Source organism: Rhipicephalus microplus, chromosome 6, assembly GCF_043290135.1.
Source record: "Rhipicephalus microplus isolate Deutch F79 chromosome 6, USDA_Rmic, whole genome shotgun sequence".
NCBI lineage: Eukaryota > Metazoa > Arthropoda > Arachnida > Ixodida > Ixodidae > Rhipicephalus > Rhipicephalus microplus.
In genome coordinates this window covers 62,061,172-62,084,087 of record NC_134705.1, presented here as the reverse complement: position 1 = coordinate 62,084,087, position 22,916 = coordinate 62,061,172, and the positions used below count along the sequence as shown (strand labels likewise).

The 22,916-nt window shown below is 45.3% G+C and overlaps 1 protein-coding gene across 1 annotated transcript in view; it reads right to left on the bottom strand.

Moving 5' to 3' along the window:
• Positions 1-20,547: 20,547 nt before the first annotated feature.
• LOC119167627 (uncharacterized) overlaps positions 20,548-22,916 on the bottom strand; it is a 50,185-nt gene continuing 47,816 nt past the window's right edge. The window contains exon 5 of the mRNA XM_037419129.2: positions 20,548-21,340. Coding sequence (XP_037275026.2) covers positions 21,215-21,340 — 126 coding nt within the window. The 3' untranslated portion in view covers positions 20,548-21,214. The remainder of the gene's footprint in view (positions 21,341-22,916) is intronic.

The following is a 22,916-nucleotide window of genomic DNA, read 5'->3' as shown; positions in this document are numbered from 1 at the left end:
GTGCGTAATATGTAGAAAATATGGCATAAACAGTTTTTTGTTTCGGGTGGAAAGAAATTTTCTGTGCAGCGTTACACTGCAGTTCGATGGATAGCAGCCATATTTTCAGAAGTTTTTGACAGAAAAGTGCGTGAAAGAATCAACTTTATGAACTCGTAATCTACCACGCTTCCTCTATGTGGACAGCGCGATGCGGACGTTTGAAAGAAGCAAATCCAAAAGGGCGGCCACTCGCGGTGCCCTCTTCATTTTGGCCGCGGAAACCACGCAGGATAATTACGGTCAGCCACCAATCAGCCTAGCCCGGTGTTTCAATTAGGCGATCAGGCCAGGACGATGCCGAGATAGTGTCCTCGAAGTGGCCGAAAAAAATTTATTGGGTCCTGAAAGCGGAAAACAAATACCTCCATGCTCGTCATGCTGCTTGCAAGGCAAGCTGTTCCGCAACACCTACGATTTGAGACGGCCCCCGGCTCATCTTGAATGTGCCGTGTAGGTGCAAGTTGTTGTAGAGCTTTCTTTAGGACTACCGGCACTCGGCTGCTGTTACTCACTTGTAATTCCTGTGTCTGTAGAAGCCCCACCGGCAAACGCAACCGGTCACGCAGTCTTTTGTGCATGTCATCCTCTTTGTTCGGAGTTCACGCGGTTGACCGAACCTCCTCTCGGCACACCTGCTGCTCTGGCATTTCTTGAATACTTCTCTTTTTCCGCATCCTGAAAGATGTGTGGGGGTGAATGTCACTAGAACCAAGTACGGCCGGAGAGTTACTGAAAGGTGATAATAGTTCGGCAATTATCTATGACAGTTTTATCTATATAATGCAAGATTATTATAGACCAGCAGTCTCAAGGTCACTTGAGCTAGTGGGCCGATTCCCCAAAATTTAGCTGTGCAGGGGTCTGATTAGAGAAGAAGGTTGAATGCAAGGGGGCAGAGTGCACAAAATTTTACCTCACGCTTGGATTCAAAGAAGAGCATTCCGCATATCTCATACATTCGTCGTTTGTGGTAAATTTTTGGCGTCAGAATTAGTGGAACGTCTGAAAGCTATTCTGAAATATAGGCGGCTATGTTTACGCACATAGTAACCGCATCCCAAAAGACAACATTCTTCATACTAGTGCCACCTCTCTATATTACTCGAAACAGGCGTTATTAGGGCGTAAAATAATGCGAGTACTGTTCACTAAAGTCACAAAAATTTGAACGCGACAACGTTAGAGAGGTCGTGTCGCAGAAATCCCGACGTCGGTGTCGGTTCGTTGGTTGTGAGCGAAAGAATGTTCTGTGCGTCTGTGACCAAAAAATTAAGTTACCGAGATCGCCGCGGGAGGCCCCTACTTGTCCGCGTGTGCGCGCGCGATCACAATGAAATAGCCACGCATTTGAAGCAAAAAAAAAAAATGCTCAACGTCAAGAGGCGTGATATTTTCTTTACCCATGCCACCCCTCCCTGCTTAGCTTCCAGCGCTTTTTTCGGGACGAGACAAGAGATAATACAATTGCATCATGCGACAAACCTTTATAACTCTACTCGCACTGGACGGATTGTTAAAATTTTTGCGGCGTTGAATTCATGAGGCTATGAGCTCTTCTAGCAAATTCATTACATGATTACTTCCATGATCACTGCAACAGACTACAAAATTGACTTCCACGTAAGACTCAACGTCTTCGTGCTGTGCTGCGTCGTGCGCGGCGTGCAGTGTTTTCTCCCTCACCATGGGCTGGACTGGGCGTTCCTCTTCCCCCTTTCACGGGTTGGGAAGCAGGCAGCCTTTCACCTTCCCCTTTTGGAGGCGGAAGTGAAGATGACAAAATTCATTGGACTGTCCTTGCCTCCATTGTTTGTTTTTTTCTTGCAGGGAATCCTGGGAAATCTAGGACATAAAATGCGAGCGCCGAGGCGCTCCCAACAAGTTCTCACAAGCTCCCAGAAGCTCCCATCATGCTTCCATCGAGAGCTTCTATGATGCTACCACCATCAATGTAACACGTTACCTGTAAATACTGTAATTAAAGGTTACTGTTAACAGGTCCTGGCTCCTCTCCTCGACATCTCCCCGGGACTCTCTGGTCCTCTGGACAGACCGCCGGTTACATCAGTGCATGCAACCTCCAGAAATTTGCTGCTTACCTGTTACATGAGTAAATAGTCATGGAAACTGTTTATTTGTGGAATATTTCCTCCACACTACGCACGTAAATAGTAATATAATTAATAATAGTTGTTGGGGTTTAACGTCATGGCAGACGCCGTATAGTGGAGGGCTACCAAAGTTTCAGTCGCTGGAGGTTCTTTAAACGTGCATCTAAATTATGCGTAAATAGGGCGTTGTAACTTTCATATAGTTGCGTTACTGCAAAAAATAAAATAATGAATAATAAATACTTACCAAAGTTCGTTACTGCAAAAATAAAATAATAAATAATATATACTTACCAAAATTCGCGCCCAAAGAATGGCGTGATCGAGAACCCTGCCCAGCTCTGACCCAGTGCAGCAACAAGGCCTGGTAGACCAAGCCCGGACGGCGGTGCCAGCCAATAGTCTTCTGGACTAGGATGCCCAACCACTATAGCAAATTTTGTATTCCCAATAAATGTTTTATTCTCTGTCATCAAGCCCGTTTTAGTCGGCATCGTGAGATAATTGTCACCGAATCGGGTTTTCTCACGCGCTAATACATCAAATACGCAAGTATTTTAGCCTTTACACTTGTTTTAAACGAGGCCGCTATAACTGCCGCAGCGCTTTTCATTGCGGAGAGTCACGCTAGGCGTTGGACCAACTATGCCTCACATATTTGGCCTGAATTCTGCAAGCCTGTGCAAAATATCTTCAGAATCTCTCATAATACCCCGTTCATTTGTGAACCACTTTTCATGTGCCCAATGTATTTTTCATTAATGTGACATAGACTTGCACTTGAGGAATATATATTGTGCGCACATGTCTATTAAATGTGCGCCACAAGGCTAGTGTAGTCAGTGAAGTCAAGCAGCTGGCACTTCTAATTTAGTAAGTTTATGTCGTAAGCCCGTGTGCTCAGATTTGGGTGCACGTTAAAGAATCCGAGGTGGTCGAAATTTCCTGGGCCTTCCACTACGGCGCCTCCCATAATCATATGGTGGTTTTGGGACGTTAAACCCCACAAATCAATCAATTTAGTAAGTTTCACTCACATAACGCCAAATTTTTTCCTGAGCCCTCTACTTACGGCGTTCCTCAGATCACATCGTGGTTTTGGGACGTAAAATCCCAATAATAATAAATAATATTTGCATGGCTGACGCTGCTACCTATAAATAATTATGAGAATAATCCAAGAAGAATTTGTCCACCGCGGCAAAGCAATAGTTATGCTGCTCGGCTGCTGACGCGAAGGCCACGGGTTCGATTTCGTTCGCAGTGGTCACGTTTGAAGGTGAAACGCCAGAAGCCCGTGTACTCTGCTATGTCAGTGCACGTGACAGAATACCAAGTACCCTGAATTTCCGGAGCTCCACTATACGGTGCCTCTCATTATCATAGCGCAGTTTCGATACGTAAGCCACTCATGTATTTATTATAGAAATACGCTCCTGTTCCTCCATCTTGCTTGCGGGATCATCAATTTTCGCTTAATATTGTACATCACGCCATCTACATTAATCACGCGACAGTCTCGCAACGTCGTGTGCTTACGTGCTCGCTCCTCCACGGTGGCTGAGGCGTGCGAAGAGATTTGACCGCTGCCGCTGCTCAGCCATGCATGACTCGCCGACACTGCCAGCAGAACCAGGATCACGGCTGAAGCCCTGGCGAGGCTTATTATTCTTTTTTGAGCACACCTGTGAAATGGCATGCCGTAGCGTTCATCTTATATGGACAACTTAGTATATAAAAAAGCTGTCACAACGGTCCTGTGCTTCAATCGGCTGTAGCCACTGCCAGGGCGGTTGTTGCCGCGAATGATTAGTTGCACAAATTTTATGAATAATCCTAAGAGACATGACTAGCAATACCGCTTCATTTGCCACTTTGATCTTTCTTTACTAACAAGATCTCATTTTCAAGCACCTAAGAGTCATCATTTCTGGCGATTTGTTTATCACGAAGAAAACTCGCGGTAATGTCTCACCGGAGAGAACAAAAGAGGCACAAGTGTCCATCTTTCAAATGTGCTTCTAGCATTTACTTCAAACGGGCGGTGCACAATTTGGCCGCGAAGACATCAGTGTCATAACAAAAATTTCACGAGGAGAACATCTGTTTCAGGATGTTACGGATCGATTCCCGTGCATCGAGACATTCCAGCTGCAATGTTAAAAAAAAGAAAACTCAAAACGGTAAATAAGAAACTCCAAAACATCTCTGTTGCGGGACTCTGAGCAGAGTGCTTGTCATTGGCTTTTGTTTTCAATTCGCACACTATATACGAGAGTTCCACCTACTTAAGCGCGCTTCTCAATGCCCATAGGCTCAGTAGGACTCCTCGGTTAACCGAAGTTGACCTAAATTTGTAACCCATGCAAAGATCAACATGAACTGCAAACTTAAAGGGGCCCTGAAACTCTTTTTCAAGTAACAATGGAATAAATTCACTGGAAGAGCTTATGACTTCACGAATAAAACGCTGCAGAAATTTTAAGAACGTCCAGTGCGGTGGGAACTACAAAACATTTGTCGCATGCAGCGTGTGCATTCTCTTTTATCTGATCCCGACCAAAGTGCTGGAAACTAATCAGAGAGGGCTATCATATATATATATATATATATATATATATATATATATATATATGGCACAACGCGAGCGTTGTCAACAAGGATAAATATATTTATTTCCCAACAGTTTCGGGAGGGGTCCTCCCTTCATCAGGGGATGAGTTATACTGACATGAACTTCCAAACTTCGTTGCTGCCGCGTCCCTCTCGCCTTGAAAGATGTTTGCCAGAGTGAGAGGGAACTAAAAAAGGAAAAAAAAACAAAAAAACAAAAAGGGGGAGAAAAAAGACGAAAAAGAAAAAGAAAGAAAAGAAAGAAAGTAAAAAAGAGGAAGAACCACTGTCAACATTGAGAACGAAACCAACTGTCCGTGTACGTCCACATACGGTTCTCATCACGTGCTGTTCAGTTCTGTTCAGTTCAAATTAAAGGTAAAGAACCAACCGACCCATTAACGGGAAACCCTTTACGCACGCCGCACGCCCACCGATCCATTACGGAGAAACCCTTTCTTTACGCACGCCGTCACGGACCCTCCCGGCACCGCGGCGACAATCTTGGGTGGCCCGACACACGCCGAGAACTGAACAGCACGTGATAAGAACCATATATGGACGTACACGGACAGTTGGTTTCGTTCTCAGTGTTTACAGTGGTTCTTCCTCTTTTTTACTTTCTTTCTTTTCTTTCTTTTTCGTATTTTTTCTCCCCATTTCTTGTTTTTTTTTGTTTTTTTCCTTTTTAGTTCCCTCTCACTCTCGCAAACATTTTTCAAGGTGAGAGGCACGCGGCAGCAACGAAGTTTGGAAGTTCATGTCAGTATAACTCATCCCCTGATGAAGGGAGGACCCCTCCCGAAACTGTTGGGAAATAAATATATTTATCCTTGTTGACAACGCTCCCGTTGTGCCATATCCCATACCTATATATATATATATATATATATATATATATATATATATATATATATATATATATATATATATATATATATATATATATATATATATAAATATATATATATATATATATATATATATATATATATATATATATATATATACATATATATATATAGCTACGTAGCTATCGCATGAAGGGTGAGCCATTCTGTGATCAGAAGACGCCGGAGAGAACTGGTTTGCTCGCTCTGTGTGCTGCGCTCCAATTTTATCGGTGTAAATAGACTGCCAAATAGTCATGTCCCGTCTCATTTTACGTAACATATTTGTGATGGACGTGCTGGCCCTTCCCTGTACCCATCAGGAAGCTCCGCAGCGGCCGCATCATCACGGGTCCTGCCATGTCACAGATTCAAGGTACATCGTCTTCACCACCCGCCTCTTCTGCGACTCCTACCTACGTTGCCCTACCTCTTGCTCGTGATCCTGGCGTATTTTCCGGACAGGATGGCCTTGACGTTTACAAGTGGCTCAACATGGATGGATGTGGCTGTACCCTTTAAATCGGGTGGTGGCTAGCGCCACCAAGCCGTAATACTTAATGAACCCAAAACTATATTTATTTTTTTTCCTTAAAAAGTGAGTTTGAGGATTCGTACTTTGCAGTGAAGAGTTTAATTTTCACTTGTGCCTTGACTTTAGCCACCAATCAGATAACCTCCTTCTAGTTAAGTCTACTTGCTTAAAGTCTATTTTACCCTCCCGGTCCCTAAACCCCAGTGCTTTGAAAAACTCTGCGCCATCATCCTTAACTATAGGGTGAAGCCCCTTACAGCACATTATCAAGTGTTCGGCAGTTTCTTCTTCCTCATGTATGAACGAATCAGCGCCAGCTGTAGGTGGGACCCGACACTCATGCTTGCCAACGTGCTTTTTTACCTTGATGGGCCTCCGCTGATGTGGTTCGAGACGCACAAAACCGACATTACCTCCTGGGCACTTTCAAAGAGAAGATCCGTGATCTTTCTGGGAACACCGCTGCACGACAGATAACTGCGCGAAATCAGTTGGCTACTCGGGCACAGACGTCTACCGAATCCTACGTCGTGTATATTCACGACGTCATCACGCTTTGCCACCAGGTTGATGAGCACATGCCCGAGCCTGAGAAGGTATTAAATGTGCTCAAAGGCATCGCCGACGATGCCTTCAACCTCCTTGTATACAATAACGTCACTACCATTGAATAAGTCATCAAGGAGTGCCGGCGGTTTGAACACACAGAGCCGCCGTATCACGCAGAGATTCACACGACTGCCCAACACGGCCGCACCTTCATCGTGTGAAGCCACTCGCCAACCGCCCACCTATGGCCACGTCACCCGAATCGCTAGTCGAGAGCTTGAAGCTGCCTGTCCAGCTCCCATTCAACAGCCTGTTTGTACAACTCAAGCCACTGTCCCACCACACCCATCGGTAGCGTTAATGCAAGCTGTGGTTAGGCAGGAGTTCGCTAATCTCGGTCTTGTGTCAGCGTGTCCAGTGACTCACCCTGTAGTACGCCCATACCCCTCAGGTAACGCTCGCCGATGTCCTCCATCATTGCTCTTCCGAAACCCTACGCAATGGCGAACCCCTGACGACCAGCCAATCTGCTTTTCCTGTCATCAACCTGGACATATTTATCGTTATTGCCGTCGCCGTTGGTCCAACGCACCACGTCAGAGGTACCCTACTTATATACGCCCTACCACTTCTGGACGCCCAGCCGCTACACCGTCCAACTTTTACTCGCCGCTTCCTCACGAGCCTCTCCCCACTGACGCCCCTTCTTCCGGTCGCTGCTACTCCCGCTCTCTGTCGCCGCTACTCTATCAATCCCACTCTCCGCTGCCTCGGCGCTTTTCCTCGCCGAGCTTTCTGGACAATCGCAGCAGGAAAACTAGATATTGCAGCTTATGGAGGTGAAGCTGCCATACCAACGACGCCCGGAAACCCTCTACTGACGCTGCCCACACACCACAGTGTCATTGAAGTAAAAGTTGACTATGTTTTGTTACTGCCCTTGTTGACACAGGCGCCCACATATCTATTATGAGCGCACACCTACGCCGCCGTTCACAGAAAATCATGACGCCCTCTACGACTCAAGCTATACGTGTTGCCGATGGCGGCGCTGTTGAAGTCGTCGGAATGTGCATTGCTCGTGTCAACATTGCTGGTCGTCACGCGGTAGTCCTTTTTGCCGTTCTAGATTGTTGCCCCCATGACCTCATACTAGGCTTTGATTTCCTCTCGGCACACTCGGCTTTAATTGACTGTTCTTTTGGCACACTCAGCCTCGACCTTCCTCTGCTCTCTGACGCCTGTGAAAGCCCGTCATCCGCTTGGGTCCAACCACTTTTGTTCGCTTGCCACCTCAAGCTGTGACATACGTCTGTCTGTCATCGACCTCTCCAGTTCCCGACGGAGACTACGTCGTTACACCGATAACAGACGCAAGACTGACGCGCAGTATAACAGTGCCGCATACCATCGCCACCATAGTGGACGATTGTGTGTTTCTTCCGCTCCTAAACTTCGGCCTCATTCCTCAAGTGCTGCCCTACCAGATGTCGATTGCTCAACTCGCTGCCATAAGAGATGATGCCATAAACGTTGTCGCTCTAACTGTTCCCGACCAAGCCGAAGCCTCACGGTTACCCGGTTCTGCCAAGGCCACTTTCGAAACATGATGGGACCACACCTTTCGCCTGATCAGGCCGACGCTCTCTGCCGTGTTTTGGCCTCCTACGGTGACATTTTTGATATCTGTGATCGTCCCCTGGGCCAGACTAATATTGTCAAGCACCGAATCAACACTGGTGACGCAAGCTGGCGACGGAAGGGGGGGGGGGGGGGGTTCTTTCTCTTTTTTTTTCGCACTCACGCTTGTGGCTGAACTGTTCTGCGTAAGTTGATGCCAGCTTCTAGCGCCAGGCTGGCGCGATGGAGACAGCGGCTCTCTTCTTTTTTTTAGAGAAATTTCTTCTCAGAGACAGTGAACATCAATTACCATCCAACAGAACATCGCGACAGAACACAACATCCGCAGACACACCAAAAGTAGTTACAAAAAGATAGGTTTGCATATGTAAACGGAACGCAATATACACAAATATACAAGAATTATTACAAAAATATGTCTACATATGCACAACACATGGTAAACAAAGAACACACGAACGAAATTTAAAGATCTATATGTCAAATGTATACATAGTATTTACAAGGTATTTTTGTGAGTACTAAACAAAGCTTAACCTACCAATACGAGGCAGGCCTGAAAACAAGCCTTACACGTCTCTCAAAAACGAACACAAAACGGCAGGACCAGTGTCGAAGGAATTCCTCCTCACCTAAAAAGAAGAGTTCCTCCGACAAAACAGATAGTATTTCTTGGTACAGTCGCTCCAAAATCGGGAAGAGAGCACGGCGGCGACGACCTGCTTCAACAGGCTCACAACGGTTACGCCAAAGACAGTAGGCACCAGCAGCAATGAGAAGGCAGGCAAAGCAGCCTCGAGAACAACGTCCAGAAGAAATAAAGCGGTTTACTCCAAGGCTACGAAATCCTGCATGCACAGACCTCCAGAAAATACGATCAACGACGCATTGTCTTAAAACGTGCTGATTTGTTTCCTGTAGGGAGAAGTGCGGACATGTTGATGACTGGACCATTCTCCACCTTTCGAGGCAGTCAAGGAAAGAAAGAACGCCCCACCCCAGCCTGGCCACCTCCGCGACATTAAGTCCCGGAGATGGCCAGGTAGAAAGGATGCCGTCAGCGTGCTCCAAGGCACACGACTAGAGCGGGTGCGGCATGCCGGAGGAACTAACGGGAGCAACAAAGCGGCTCTTGTGTCAACGATAAGATTGTCTAACACATCTGCCTCAGGGCAAGTCGACTGGATATGACAAAAAACGTGACAGCTGTTGCATAAAACGAAGGAAGTACTACTGATTGTGGGCCCCGATTAAGTTTCACATTAGGCATTAAATACCGAAAGTGAGGGCCTAGAAAATAATATGCCAGAGTTCAGGCGGGGGATTCCTCTCGTTGTACGAGGCGCAACAGGAAGAGCAGGGCCAATAGCCGGCATCGTATTGATACCGAAGGGAAAGCAAAACCTCCCTGGGAACGCTGCTGTCCTCACGCCGCCCGAGAAACCAGGTCAGTGACACCGCACCAAAAAAAGGAACACAAGGAAGATTGCAATGACCTCATGATGCGTAAAGGCGGCTGTTCCGCGCGAGAAAGGCACCATATGCGACCGCAGAACACAGTCTGCGCAAGGTACCTCCGCTCAAGAAGCGGGAAGTCGAAATCCCGGGCGTTCTCAATTTTTTGTTTTACTTTATTGAGGGCGTTTGACCAAACAGAGTTACAAACGCCGTAGCGGTTGTATAGAATTCCTGAAATGTGAAGTGACGCAGCCGGCTGAAGAAGAGTTGTGGAGCTAAATCTGGAGTTAGGATAGCCGATAAACAAATACTGGAATTTTGAGAGGTTTAGCGCAGCACCTGAAATGTCACCATACTGGATGAATAAACGCAGGCTATGTGAAAGACTATATTCATCTGAAAAGTACAGGGTTATGTCGTCAGCAAAAGCTGTGACTTTCACGACACAGCTGCCGGGAAGCGCAAGACCCTGGACATGCGAATACATTTCTAGAGCACACAAAAATGGCTCAAGGTTGAGGACAAATAGAACATGAGACAAGGGGCATCCCTGACGGACCCCACGTGTAATAGAAAAGGAAGCACTCTCCCAACCATCTAGAACTAGTGTGCTTTTTATACCAGAGTAGGTATGTCTAATTATTTTAACAAAAGTACCAGGAAAACCAAGGTCTGTGAGCACTTTAAAGATATACGTGTGCTCTAGTCGGTCAAACGCTTTCTCTTGTCTAAAGACACAAGGAGACCACGCGCAGATCGCGACAGAGTATAGGCTATGATATCCCGGGTGGTAAAGGACAAGCTGTATATTTTTCGTCCAGGCATAGATGAAGCCTGGTGATGACCCACCAGGGTGTTCAACAGAGCCTTCAACAGAGTCTTCACCGTCGCGAGTATCTTACAGTCAACGTTAAGAAGCGTGATAGGTCTCCAATCTTCAGTATTAACAGAGGAAGCATTACCTTTTAGAATAAGCACAATGCGGCCATCTCAAAACCTTGGTGGAAAAACACCATCCTCGAAACATCGCCGGATAACCGCGGTTAAGGCAGTACCAAGCTCATTCCAAAAAGACAAGTAAACTTCAACTGGAAAACCGTCTGGACCAAGAGCTGTCCCCCGTTTCATAGATTGTAGTGCTGCCTTTACTTCTTCGACTGATGGAGGGACGTGCAGAGAATCAGCAGCTTGTTGAGGAACGCGAGGCAAACCTCTAAGCATAGGCGGTATTAAATGACAGTTTGTCCGCATGACCTAACATGACATCTCTTCAAAATGCGCCAGAAAAAGAGATCGATCACGCGTAGGAAGCGGCTGTGTAGGTGGCGTCTGCGTGGTCGTAAAAACAGGTGATTGTGACTGCCGAAAACACGATTGTCTCGCATAGCGTAGTACCTCGAGGTGGGCACAAGGATTGTACCTGCAACGCCATGCAGCCGCCGCCAGAGACCAGGCGGCAATCAAACGCTGGAAGCGTTCACGTCATTCATGTTGCCAAGCTCGCATCAGGGGAGACGGCGTTTCGGCGCGCAAGGCGATGTGTAACTTCACTGCAGTATCGGCCAGCTCCTCAGAAACGCGACGATGAAGGGAACGGCTTTCAACAGAGCAGTGCAGGCGCCACTGCGTTTTAAGCGCATCCCAATCAAACGAATCAGACGCAGCGAGTGACACGCGTATTGCACGGGGCAAATTTGACCGAGAGCACGCATCCTGGAAGACGCGAACATGATTTCTCCGAAAAAGAAAATGAAATTTTTAGTTCTAAGAGAATTGGACGATGGTCAGAGGTGTACACAGGGAAAGGTGGGATGGGCGGAACACGTAAGTCGGAGCCAAACGTCTCTAAAGCATGTGGAATATAAGCCCGGTCGAGTCTCCTGGAGGATGATCCACGGCGCTATGTCTAAACAAACGTATTCCCGTGCATGACATTATGCGCATCCAGCAATGAAAACTGCTGGACAAGGCGTTGCAGCTCACGTTAATTCCAAGCAGACCGACCCCAGCCAGGACCTTGTACTTCGCATTCCATATTTAGCACACAGTTAAAGTCTCCAATAAGAATTACATGACGACCATCTAAGAAAAAACATCCAAATTTCGAAAAAAAATCATTTGACTGTCCGGTTTGTGCAGGCGCATACACAAATAGTATCTTCATTCGAAAAGAAGAGTAGGTACAATCTAGAGTCCTAATTCTACCGACGCCTTCATAAACAACGTGGTGACCTCTTAATAAAGCCCGATTAAATATAATGATGTCTACTCTCGTAAAACGAGCTGTAGCGAAAGAAAAATAGCAATCTAAGTTAAACTTTTGTTTAAAAGCCCTAACGTCGGATAGTGAAAAAAAATTAGTTTCCCGCAGGCACAAAACATCACAATTTGCAGCATGGGCTACACTAATCACCTCGGCCTGCTTTACGAGACTGCGAAAACCTTTCAAGTTGAAGGAACATTGCAAACAATAAAGACAAATTTGGATACTAGATTCACAGTTCTGACAGACGCGGGAGCAGGTGCCACGCAAGCAGCTCAATCACTTCTTACAACCAGGTGACCCACCGGAAGCGCGGGGCTTCCTGGGCCACATCGAAGTCCGCAGGGGACTTCTGTCTCTGCTGGGGCCTCCGAGGCGCTGCTGGATATTCGTTGGCGCTTAGTGCCGACGCTCTTGAGCGAAGATGACACAAATTTGTCTAAACTGTCCTGGCTGGTCTCGCTTGGAGTGCTGTCGGTGTCTATCTGCAGGGCCGTGTCACTCCTAGTGCTGCTCAAGTCCTCATTGATGGAAACCTCGTCACCTTGGGACAAAGTCTCTTCAATAAAAGAAGGGCTAAAATAAGACTGGGCAACCATGGGGTGAGCATCAGATATGCCGTCATCATCTGTGACGCGTTCACCGAGAGACGCCTCCTCTGGCGAGGGCTCGACCTGTGGTTCTGCGGGAATCACCACTGGTCGCGGGCCGCTAGATGGATCATCCGCATCTTGAGGAGCTGCCTGGTAGCGGCTGGCTGGAGATGCTGCAGGCGTTTGGTGTTGCGTCTGGTGTGGCGTTGTGGCGCACCCTACTTCGTCCTGGCAAATATCTGGGCCTGGCGTCAATTATATGACGTCCTTATTCTTGCCTGGTTGAAGTGGTGGGTAATTCTTGGAGGCCGCCTCAGAATACGATGACCTGATGGTGCAGGCGACGGTGGCATGCGAGTCACCTCAACGGCGACACGGCAGCGAGCAGCCCTTCCCGTCGTGGCCGTAAACGCCGCACCTTCCACAAAACCTGTGCAGTTCATGCGGAAGTGCCCACTGTCTCCACATCGACGGCACACTCGCTGGATCCATTTATAGTCACAAGTCACTCGATGGCCTGCGACCTTGAGGTAGTTGTGTACCGGTGACGATGTCTTCATTTCCATCCGGACGAATCACGTCCCAGTATTCACGGTTGGGCGCAACCCTATGAGTCCTCGGCTGATGTGCAGCACCTTCCCGTAGGGAGACAATGCTTGCACGAGGACCTCGCTGGGGTCGCGGCACGGCAGTAACAGAACGGTGACTTGAGTGACTTGGGGTCCCAAGGGTACGACAACAACGCGCTCTCCTCTGATGATGAGGTGCGACGCGTCGACGATTTCAGCCAGAGCGGCCTCACTGTTAACGGTGACTTGGTAATTCCGGCCTCCAAAGTGCTGTACACAGTAGACCTCTTCGATTCGTACTATTGAAGACGTTGCGTCAACGACGTCTTTGGTACTAGTCCCCTCGTGGACGACTACGTCGAAGTCTAGCGCCTTCTTCGGAGGCTGGCTTGCCATTACGAGCGTCCGCCAGCCCACGGACGCCCCGAGACGCTAACTACAACAACGAGGGAACGCGAGCACGAGCAGAGTGTTCGTGCTCCTTATAGCGGCACCTGTTCGTCCCTCGTAGCCGTTGTAGTATGTAACAAGTTTAATATTTTGACCTCCAAGGTGGTGCCAGTGACAAATTTCTTCTGAGCGTTGTTGAACAATAAAAGATAGTGCTCAATGTACATGCCAATGGCTGCTAAGGGGAAATGAGAGACAGGAGCATTCGCCTTTTAAGAACGCGCACGCTGCAATCCCCATTAGCAGCCATTGGCATGTACATTGAGCACTATCTGACAAGAAAGGGTTGCTACGTTATACTCGCTGGGTGTAACCTCCTAAGTTTTAGAAAGGTTTAGCAAGCGTTGAACCACAGTGCAATGGATACAATGAACTAGTATATACCATAAACTCGAAGTGGTTAAAGGTGGGAAGTAGATACGAAGCACAAGCCGTAAGAAAGTAAAAGCCGAATTATCCTGTCTCTCATTTCCCATTAGCAGACATTGGCATGTACATTGAGCACTATCTGACAGTGAAAGGTTGCTACGTTATACTCGCTGGGCGTAAGCTCCTTGGTTTTAGAAAGGCTTAGCAAGCGTTGGGCCGCAGTGCCATGAATACAGTGAACTAGTATATACCATGAACTCGATGTGGTTAAAGGTGGGAAGTCGACCCGAAGCGCAAGCCGTAAGAAAGTGTGCATGTGCCACCTTTCGATTAGTCCTTGGAACGTCCGCTGGATGGCGGTGCTTCTAAATGGGGAATATATGATAAAATGATGCGAGATGGTGGTACTTGGAGTTTTGAATAGATGGGCGAATGGACACACAGACAGATGCATGGATGGGTGCATGAACGGACGCAGGGGCGGAAGCATGAACGAACGCAGGGACGGACGCACGCACAGACGCACGCACGAACAGACGCACGCACGGACGGGCGAATGGATGCATAAACGGTCACACAGACGGACTCATGAACGTACGGAAGCAAGAACGAATGGACGAACGAATGCTTCGCCCCACTCTCCATTCACTCCGTGGATATGCTGCCATTTTTTTTCCTTCTTGCGTTTGCTCTTACCGTCTGTATGCGTGACTTCCGTGCCGCGCGTATGTCATGGGTATTTTTTATTGCTGGGCTCCCTATAGACAAGATTTTAGTCAGTACGCAGTAGCGCGCTGCCTATGTGCCGTTCGTTATCCGGCACCTGACTTAGAGTGTAGTTCACTGTATACTTTCAGCTAATACGAACCTAAAGCTCTTTCAAAATAACTGCAGGGCATTATAAAATATGATTCGACTCACAGCTGGTTGTTTCATGAACTTATGCAATGATAACCACGTCATCCTTGCTTTCCCTTTCATAGAACAGCTACAAAATATAATGCCCCAATAAAGTGAAGAAAGGCAGATATTTATAGTTTGAGTCTACATCAATTGCATATGAACTGGGGCTGTGCACTCTTTTCAGTGTGCAAACATTTTTTAATACTCTAATAGAACTTTGCGTGACCTTGTTCTCTGGCATCAGAACTGATGAGCTGATGCCAGCTCATCATTAAACAGACGAATAGCTCGTGTAAGAGCCGATAGGTTGAAAGCGTCACTTTTATCGTGCACGCGTTGTAAGCTAAAGTTGTTTCGTAGTCGGCGTAAAGTTCAAATAATTTTATTAAGGTGAATGGGTAGCATGTTGTAGCGAATTTTCTGTGGCCCGAGTGACGCTTTACTTACTTTGTGTTATGCTATGTGGGTGGCTGTAATTATTCGTAATGTATCAACTGTCCCAGTTTCGTATATATTCTAACATTTCAATGAAGTATTGCTGATATGGTGACCACATGAAGGGGGTGAACTCATCAAGTAACTACAGATATAAGCTAGATAAGCTAGTTTTTGTATATCGGGCAGATGTGTATAGATAATGGCGCGGAATAGGAAAGCATGGCAGTTAGCTCATTATTACGCTCGTATTGTTGAAGAGTGAATTAATCGCTGCTTTTGTATATCGAATAATAGACAATATTGCCACAGCAAATATGCATATACTTGATGATAAGTTGTCAGAGAGACCATTGATGTAGATGAGGAAAAGTAGGGGACCAAGAGCACTTGCTTCCTTAACACCGGAGGAAACGTAACAAAGTGATCAAGAGTGATTGTTTGCGATAGTGAATGGCTGCTAGTTTGTTAGGAAGTTACGAAGCCATGTTGGCTCAAGTGAATCTTGCTTAAGCGATGATAGTTTTAAAATCAAGCGACAATGAGCAACACAATCAAAGGCCTCTGGAAATTCAAGAAATATACGACTTGTCTTCATACTGCTGTTCACGTCAGTGTGTAAGTCGGTGGTGAATTCAAAAAGTTCAGCCATGCAAGAAAGACTCTTTAGGAGCTCGCGCACGAGTGTTAATAAAAGAACCTATATTGTGCTCAAGCATCTTGCAACACATGGACATGAAGGACAATAGACGATGATTTCCCGGTGAACTTGCAGTGTAATTTTTATGTCTAGTATTGCATTCGCTATCTTCCAGTCAAAGACAACATTTTGTAGTTATCAAGTGCCGAAAAATGCGGAATAGAATGGTACTAGAGACAGAACTAACTATCCTCTAGTGATAAGGTAACATCGTGTAGTTAACAAGCGCCGATAATTGCGGAATGGCATGGTACTAGATACAGATCTAGCGCTTTTAAAATTTTATAAATAATGTCAATATCACAGAAGGTGATGACATTTTATGCTTTTGTATGATTTCAGATGTACGCTTTTCAAGATTCATATTTTTTTCCGTCTTGCAAACTCTACTAATAACTCTGCTCTGGCATTTTTAGAACCGCTGCAATATTCCTCCACTGAAAGGTCTCTAGTCTGATTATTGGCAACTTTAGCAATCAGGTCGCCCATCAGTATAATACACAGTTTTTTTATTAATTGCTGACTCTGCATCTTCGTAGAAGCTTTTAACTAAATGGTCATCATGGCTTAATGTAGGTGGTAAGGCCTATACCACCTTTATCTTGTACTTTTGTTAAACTTAATTATGATACCTAATAACAACACTCTCACTGATGCTCTATGTATTCCTCTATATTGGCAGTGGTATTCTTGTGTTTGAAAAACCCACCTGTAATATAATACCGATGGGTGTCAAGCATAAGTAATCAAGCTCGAGAAGTTCGGTAAGATGGCCGTGTTCGTGAGTAAGCACAGATTAAAGTAGGTTCAGTGAGTACGGACACTCAGTGTATATAGGCAAAAAGAGTGTTATTGCCATCGTGCAATGAATGGAATTAATGGCCGAAATAAGGGCCTAATACCTTCCTAAACTTCTTCAGACTAGGCTTTAGGAGTGAGGGTAAATACTTGGACTGCTTTTTGTAGTACCTTTCCCTAGAAGTCTGTGAACGTGAATTTTTCGCTGACCTATAGAGCTGCCTCTTTTTGGTTTCAAGTTTGTGCAAGGACATTTAGTACCATGGATTAGTCTTATCGTTCATAATCGTTATCAAAGGCACATGTTTTACTATTAGTGCCGAGAAGCTATTCTTGAAAAGAAACCGAGTTTCTCCTACAGTGCGAAGGTAAAAAGAAGTTAGTAGCAGTAGTGATGCAGAACTATCGGAGAATGAATTGTCGGTAGCGGGAACAGTTTCCTTGAAACAACAGATAGTGTAAGGACGCTATCGAAAGTACTAGTATTCATAAACCACCGATAGTATTACGAATGGTGCAATCGATAGTACCATTTGCAGTATTATTCTTGGTGTACTGTTAATAATGCTGTGAATAATAATGCCTTTCTTCGCCAGTGACATTGCCAAACTGTTTAAGATGAACTATTATCAGCTATACTTAGCTCGCTTATGAGGTACATTTCAGTGAAAAAAAATTCTTTCCGCAGCGAAAACGCCAGATCATATCTATCTAAACTATTCATGAACAAACAATCGGCTACATCTCAAGAATAACACACTAAGTTCTTATTTATTATGTCTACATTGGCACGCAAAATACCATTAATTACCACTTAACATATTGCTTTAAAATTACCAAATGAAGTAGAGATTTCCGTCCACGCAGTTCCGACATATTTAATAAATTTTCTTTTCCTTTTTGCCTTGAACAGGTTAACCTAATTATGATGTGTCAGCGAAGCATTCTGGGGAAAGAACACGACTACGTTACATTTTTTGCCCTTCAGACTGCTCCTCCTTCTGGATCATTCACCACGCACTCGAGGAACGATGCTAATTAGGCAATGAGAGCACGCAGTTGATTTTTTGCTATCGACACTGTATTCTCAAACGCAGCATTGATAGCACTATCGATAGTCACTGAACTTTCAATAATGTCGATAGTGCAACCGATAGTTTTTCATAACTAAGTAGCACGCTGTCAAAAAAAGATGCAAGTTTCTTCCTAGTGGCATCCTAGTTGACATTATTATAGCGTCTGATTTTCTTTGATTTGAATCCTGCAAAAGGCTTCTGGATAGCATAGCAATTAGTGATCACTAAATGCCCTAAAACACTCTGTGTGGCCAATTGTCTCTCACGCAAAAGGCCTTATACTAATGACCTATTGATCTTCTGGTAAAGTACTTCTCACAGTTTAAGAAAAAATGGAACAGTCGCACTGAAAGAGAAATTGGAGCGCAGTGCAATGTATAGATCGCGATTTCGTACGAGGGAATCAGGGTACAACGGGCCCAACAGTTTGCGACTATTAAAGTTACACCCTTGAAGCACTGTTGCGAGTGTGCCACTTTTAATTTCAGGCAAGTAAAAAATGGTAGTTTCTTTTTTTCTTTTATTAAATGCCCTACATGATCAAAAATGAATGTGGAGTGTCCCATTACACCTTGTCTCATATTATCATGCTTATTAAGGCGCTTTATATACAGAATTTTCGGGTTTTCATCCTGAAATGACCGTTTGGAGCGGCTACTTTTATCGGCCGTGTGCTCATTTCAAGACTTACGACGCGTTCAGACGCATATTCACGCAGGTTAAAAATAAGTCTCATTTTAAGGGCTCGTTTTCTTCATTAGACCGAATATTGTCTCTCACAAGCTCTCTTCAATGTTTATGCATGTGGTGTGTTAAAATTATTTGCGTGAAAGAAAAGTGACTGTCGCGGAAGTTCAGTGAGCTAGGACACCGAGGCTGCCCCCGTACAACCAAAGCGATTGCATTGTTGGCATGCCTTCTCATGCACAGACGCGTCTCTTGCGGCGACGGCTGGCTCAGCGCGAAATTGAGGCCGCAGTTTCGTGACGAAAGACGTATTAGAGGACCCTGACAATGCACGACCCAGTGGCCTGTGCAACAGCCGATCAAGGTTTTTTTTTTTTTGTTGGGGGGGGGGGGGGAGTAGACTGTATTCTTGTAGTCTGCACGAGTTCTAGTTCCTAACAGAATATACAGCTACAGCTTATCGGGAGAACTGGCTAACCTCCCTGCCCTTCCTCTTTCAATCCCCTACAACTTATCGGGCTTAGCTGGATAGCAGGCTTACCGGGATAGCGGAATGAAAGAGTGCATGCGCAGTAACGTACGTGAACCGTACCGTTCGCCGTAAGCCCCCTATTTTTCAGGTTTAACGTTACCGAGTTTGCGTGGCTTAAGCAGTGCGGGTAAAACATGGCGATGGTTACAGCCGGCCGCTATGATGTGATTTTTGCATAGTTGTTGAAAAACTCACTTCGTTTGCAGCAAACGACTCTTATTTGCGTATGAAGCTACTCGGCAGTGAAATGGGACAAGCCGGAGTAACCTTCTGTGGTATTGCTTCGCGACACATCTCAGACACGAGAAGTACATCGGTGTCTTGCCTAGGATTTTAACGAAAGACGTCCTCTCTATTCGGCTACAGAAAGGTAAGCTGCAGAAAACATCGTAAGTAGATATCACGACGTGCGCTATTTCATGTCGACTATACAATGAGTCGAGAAGGCAAAGACACAAAAAGAATCACAGAGCATTGACTCTCAATTGAGTCTATTTCAAGGAACATTGGAGCAGGCAAAATGACTCGACAGCCCACGGTCTCATGTTACGTGAAGTATTCCGTTGGAAGCTGTCTCTACATGTCGCATATGTCACAGCACCCATGCGCGTAATATGCCATGCATGAACCTCGCACAAGGTACTTGCTGCTAATTGCATGCTAATTGTGTCATGGCTTACACGCGCATACGCTATGTTTGCGATGTCATGTTGCGCTTAATGTTTATGACAGTATTCTTGTTGCATGTCAAATGTCGTGGCAGGCGTTTCATGTGAAAATGTCTAAATTTGTTCAACCAAGCATACAGGCACCATAACATCGAAATCGTGACAACATACATGTACGCATAATGTACGCGTCTCGACTTGCAAATTTTATTACGCCGGGCACGAATATTCACGCGTTGTATTTCAGTTTTAAAAACCACCACGACTGAATTTTAAAATTTTTAACATACGAGTATGAATGCCAAGAGTTGTTCGTATCATGCGTGTACATTCTTTTGGCTAAGTTAACAGACGATCACAACGACATCGTGTGATTTATGAAAGATTTGCCTAGGTGCGTGTGTCATGCCATTAAGGTTATACCGTACTCATTTCAATACCTCAGTTTAAAAATACTGAAAAGTCATCTTGCAATTAACGCCATTCCTGCCATCACGTGTCATTCATGCTCGTTATGCACGTGTGTCATGCCTGCACAGACTTTCTACTTTCTTCTCATTGTACAAAAGCGGCGATCGTAGTGGCTTCTTGTCTGGGAACGTGCAGCCAGTATACAGCGGCGGGAATGTGAGCTCGATGGTCCAGAACGACGAAGAGGCATTAACTATTATAAGAAGATTTTTATTTACATCTTCATCAGTACTTAGGAGATAAATTCGCGAGTCATGAGGTATGATTCACCACGAAGATTGCGATAGTTGATGCATCAAGCCAGCATTAGTGCTAATACGATGCTTGCGAAGAGAATATTCAAGCTAAATCTAAGACACGAACCATACATACTGATCTCGATTGAAAGCGTCCGCTCCTAGTTATGCGCAAATCTTCGAGTTGTGGTTGTGAAGCTGGCACTGTGTTGGGCCTGTCTGAGTGTGTAAGTGATGAAACCGTATAGCTCGTCCTTAGTGGTGTGTAAAATGTGGCGTTCATTACAGCGACCTAATTAGCGACTATTAAGACTACAATAAGACTAGTAACATGCATTCCTCTATTACAGCTACGGCAATCACATCTTCCTCCACCTGAGCTCGAACGCGAGACATGTTCTTGTTCCTTTCTTCTCTGTCCTCTCCTTTCTGTTATTCCCCCACACTAAGTATAGGGTAGGAAGCCGAGCCAAAGCTTGGTTAATCTCCCCGCTTTGCACCTCCCCCCCCCCCCTCTCTCTCTGTCTTGTTCTTCACCGGGCAAGCTAGTGGCGGGTTAGGTATGGTTATCAGGCGGACCCTCATGCCATCACTGGCTTACGCCTCATCAAACGGCCGCCGCTGTCTAGCCGCTGCTTCCGTTGAACTCGAAGTCCGTCGACGAACACGCTTGTGGTTCGTCACGCTTAAGAGCGGAAGTCCCACGTTTCGTTTTGAGTCGGCATGGAAACCTCCTGGCTGTAAGACAGACCTGCGATAGAGATGTTGACGGCGTATATAACATATTTCATATGTGTGAACTCGAAAATTGATTGCCATTCACGAGAGATCCGAACTGAACTATTTCTCCTCCTTCTTTTCTTGTGCCACAATAAGTTTTTCTCGACGACATATTATTAGAATGGTGAGCTGGGCTAGATGATGCGTATTACCGCAATAATAACTACTTAGTGTTGAAGTATCTTGCATCAGTCAGCCCATTAGTGCTGTTACTCCCGGTTTTTCAGGCTGGTTCGACCGTTTGCGAATTTTTAGCAAAAGTTCGTGCAGCCTAACGGAACTTCTCACTGAGCCGCTTTACTTACACTAACGTTTTTTTCCTTGCGTACAACTCTTGCACCACTAAAGCCCACTAATCATCACCAAGAATAGCATCGCCAGATTATCTCGGGGTGTACTATTCTAACATGGTCGTGTCTTGCATAGAACTATTTATGCCAAAGCGTCTTAAAAATAATAAAAGCCCTTCGACAACAAGTAAAATGGAATTAAAACGAGAACTATAATTATAAATATAAAAGTTATAAATATAAAAATAATCCTGGTGCTCAGAACGAGCCAATCAACGTCTTGGTAAGGATATTAAAATACTTGTGAAAGAATGCGGAGAAAGTTTTTTCGGCATCCGTGCCAATTATTTTTAAGGGAGGCCCTTGATAAGTTTTTAATATATGTCAATCAATCGATGAAAGCTCACCCATTGACTCAGGCCTACGGAGGGTCCTACAGCTTTGCGAACTTTTTCTGAACTTTTGCTAAATTTCTGAACTCTTTGGTAAATTTGAACATAAAGAAAACCCCCCGCCCGATGACATTCCTAAAGAAATTATATGCCTACAGTCTCAATGGAACTAGAGATGCCAAACATAAGTGTCTAGATCTTCGTTTCTCTGTTAATCCTGGTCCAAATAGTGGAAGAAAGTCATAATACTTATGTGGATTTAACGTGCGAAAACCACTATATGATTATGAGAGACGCCGTAGTGGAGGACTCCGGAAATTTGGACCACCTGGGCTTGTTTAACGTGCATCTAAGACTAAGCAAATGGGCCTCCCGCATTTTTGCCTCCATCAAAAATGCGGTCGCCGTGGTCGGGATTTGGTCCCACGAATTCCCAGAACCAGAACCGACAATGTAGTAAACTATCAGCCTGTTTCAATTTCTGGTACTTGTTCAAAGCTGCTTGATCATTTTCGAAACATCTGGACATCAGAAAGCTTTCGATAAGGTGTCTCACTGTAAACTACTAAGAAAAATTCATGTTATGTTCATAAGTATTACCATTACAAGCGAAGTACCTCACAGTTCTGAATCCACTTTTGTTCCTTTTATTTATAAATGATCTCCCGAATGAAATAGACATTTTCGTCAGACTCCTAGCGGATGATTGCATGATGTGCAATAAGAAAGGCACAGTTGCTGACCACGTAAAATTGCACGAGAATTTACACAAAAAAGTAAAGACGTTGTATGCAGAATGGCAAACGGCGCTAAATCCACTGAAAATTATAGATATTACAGTCTCTAGAAAGAAAAAATGAGGGAA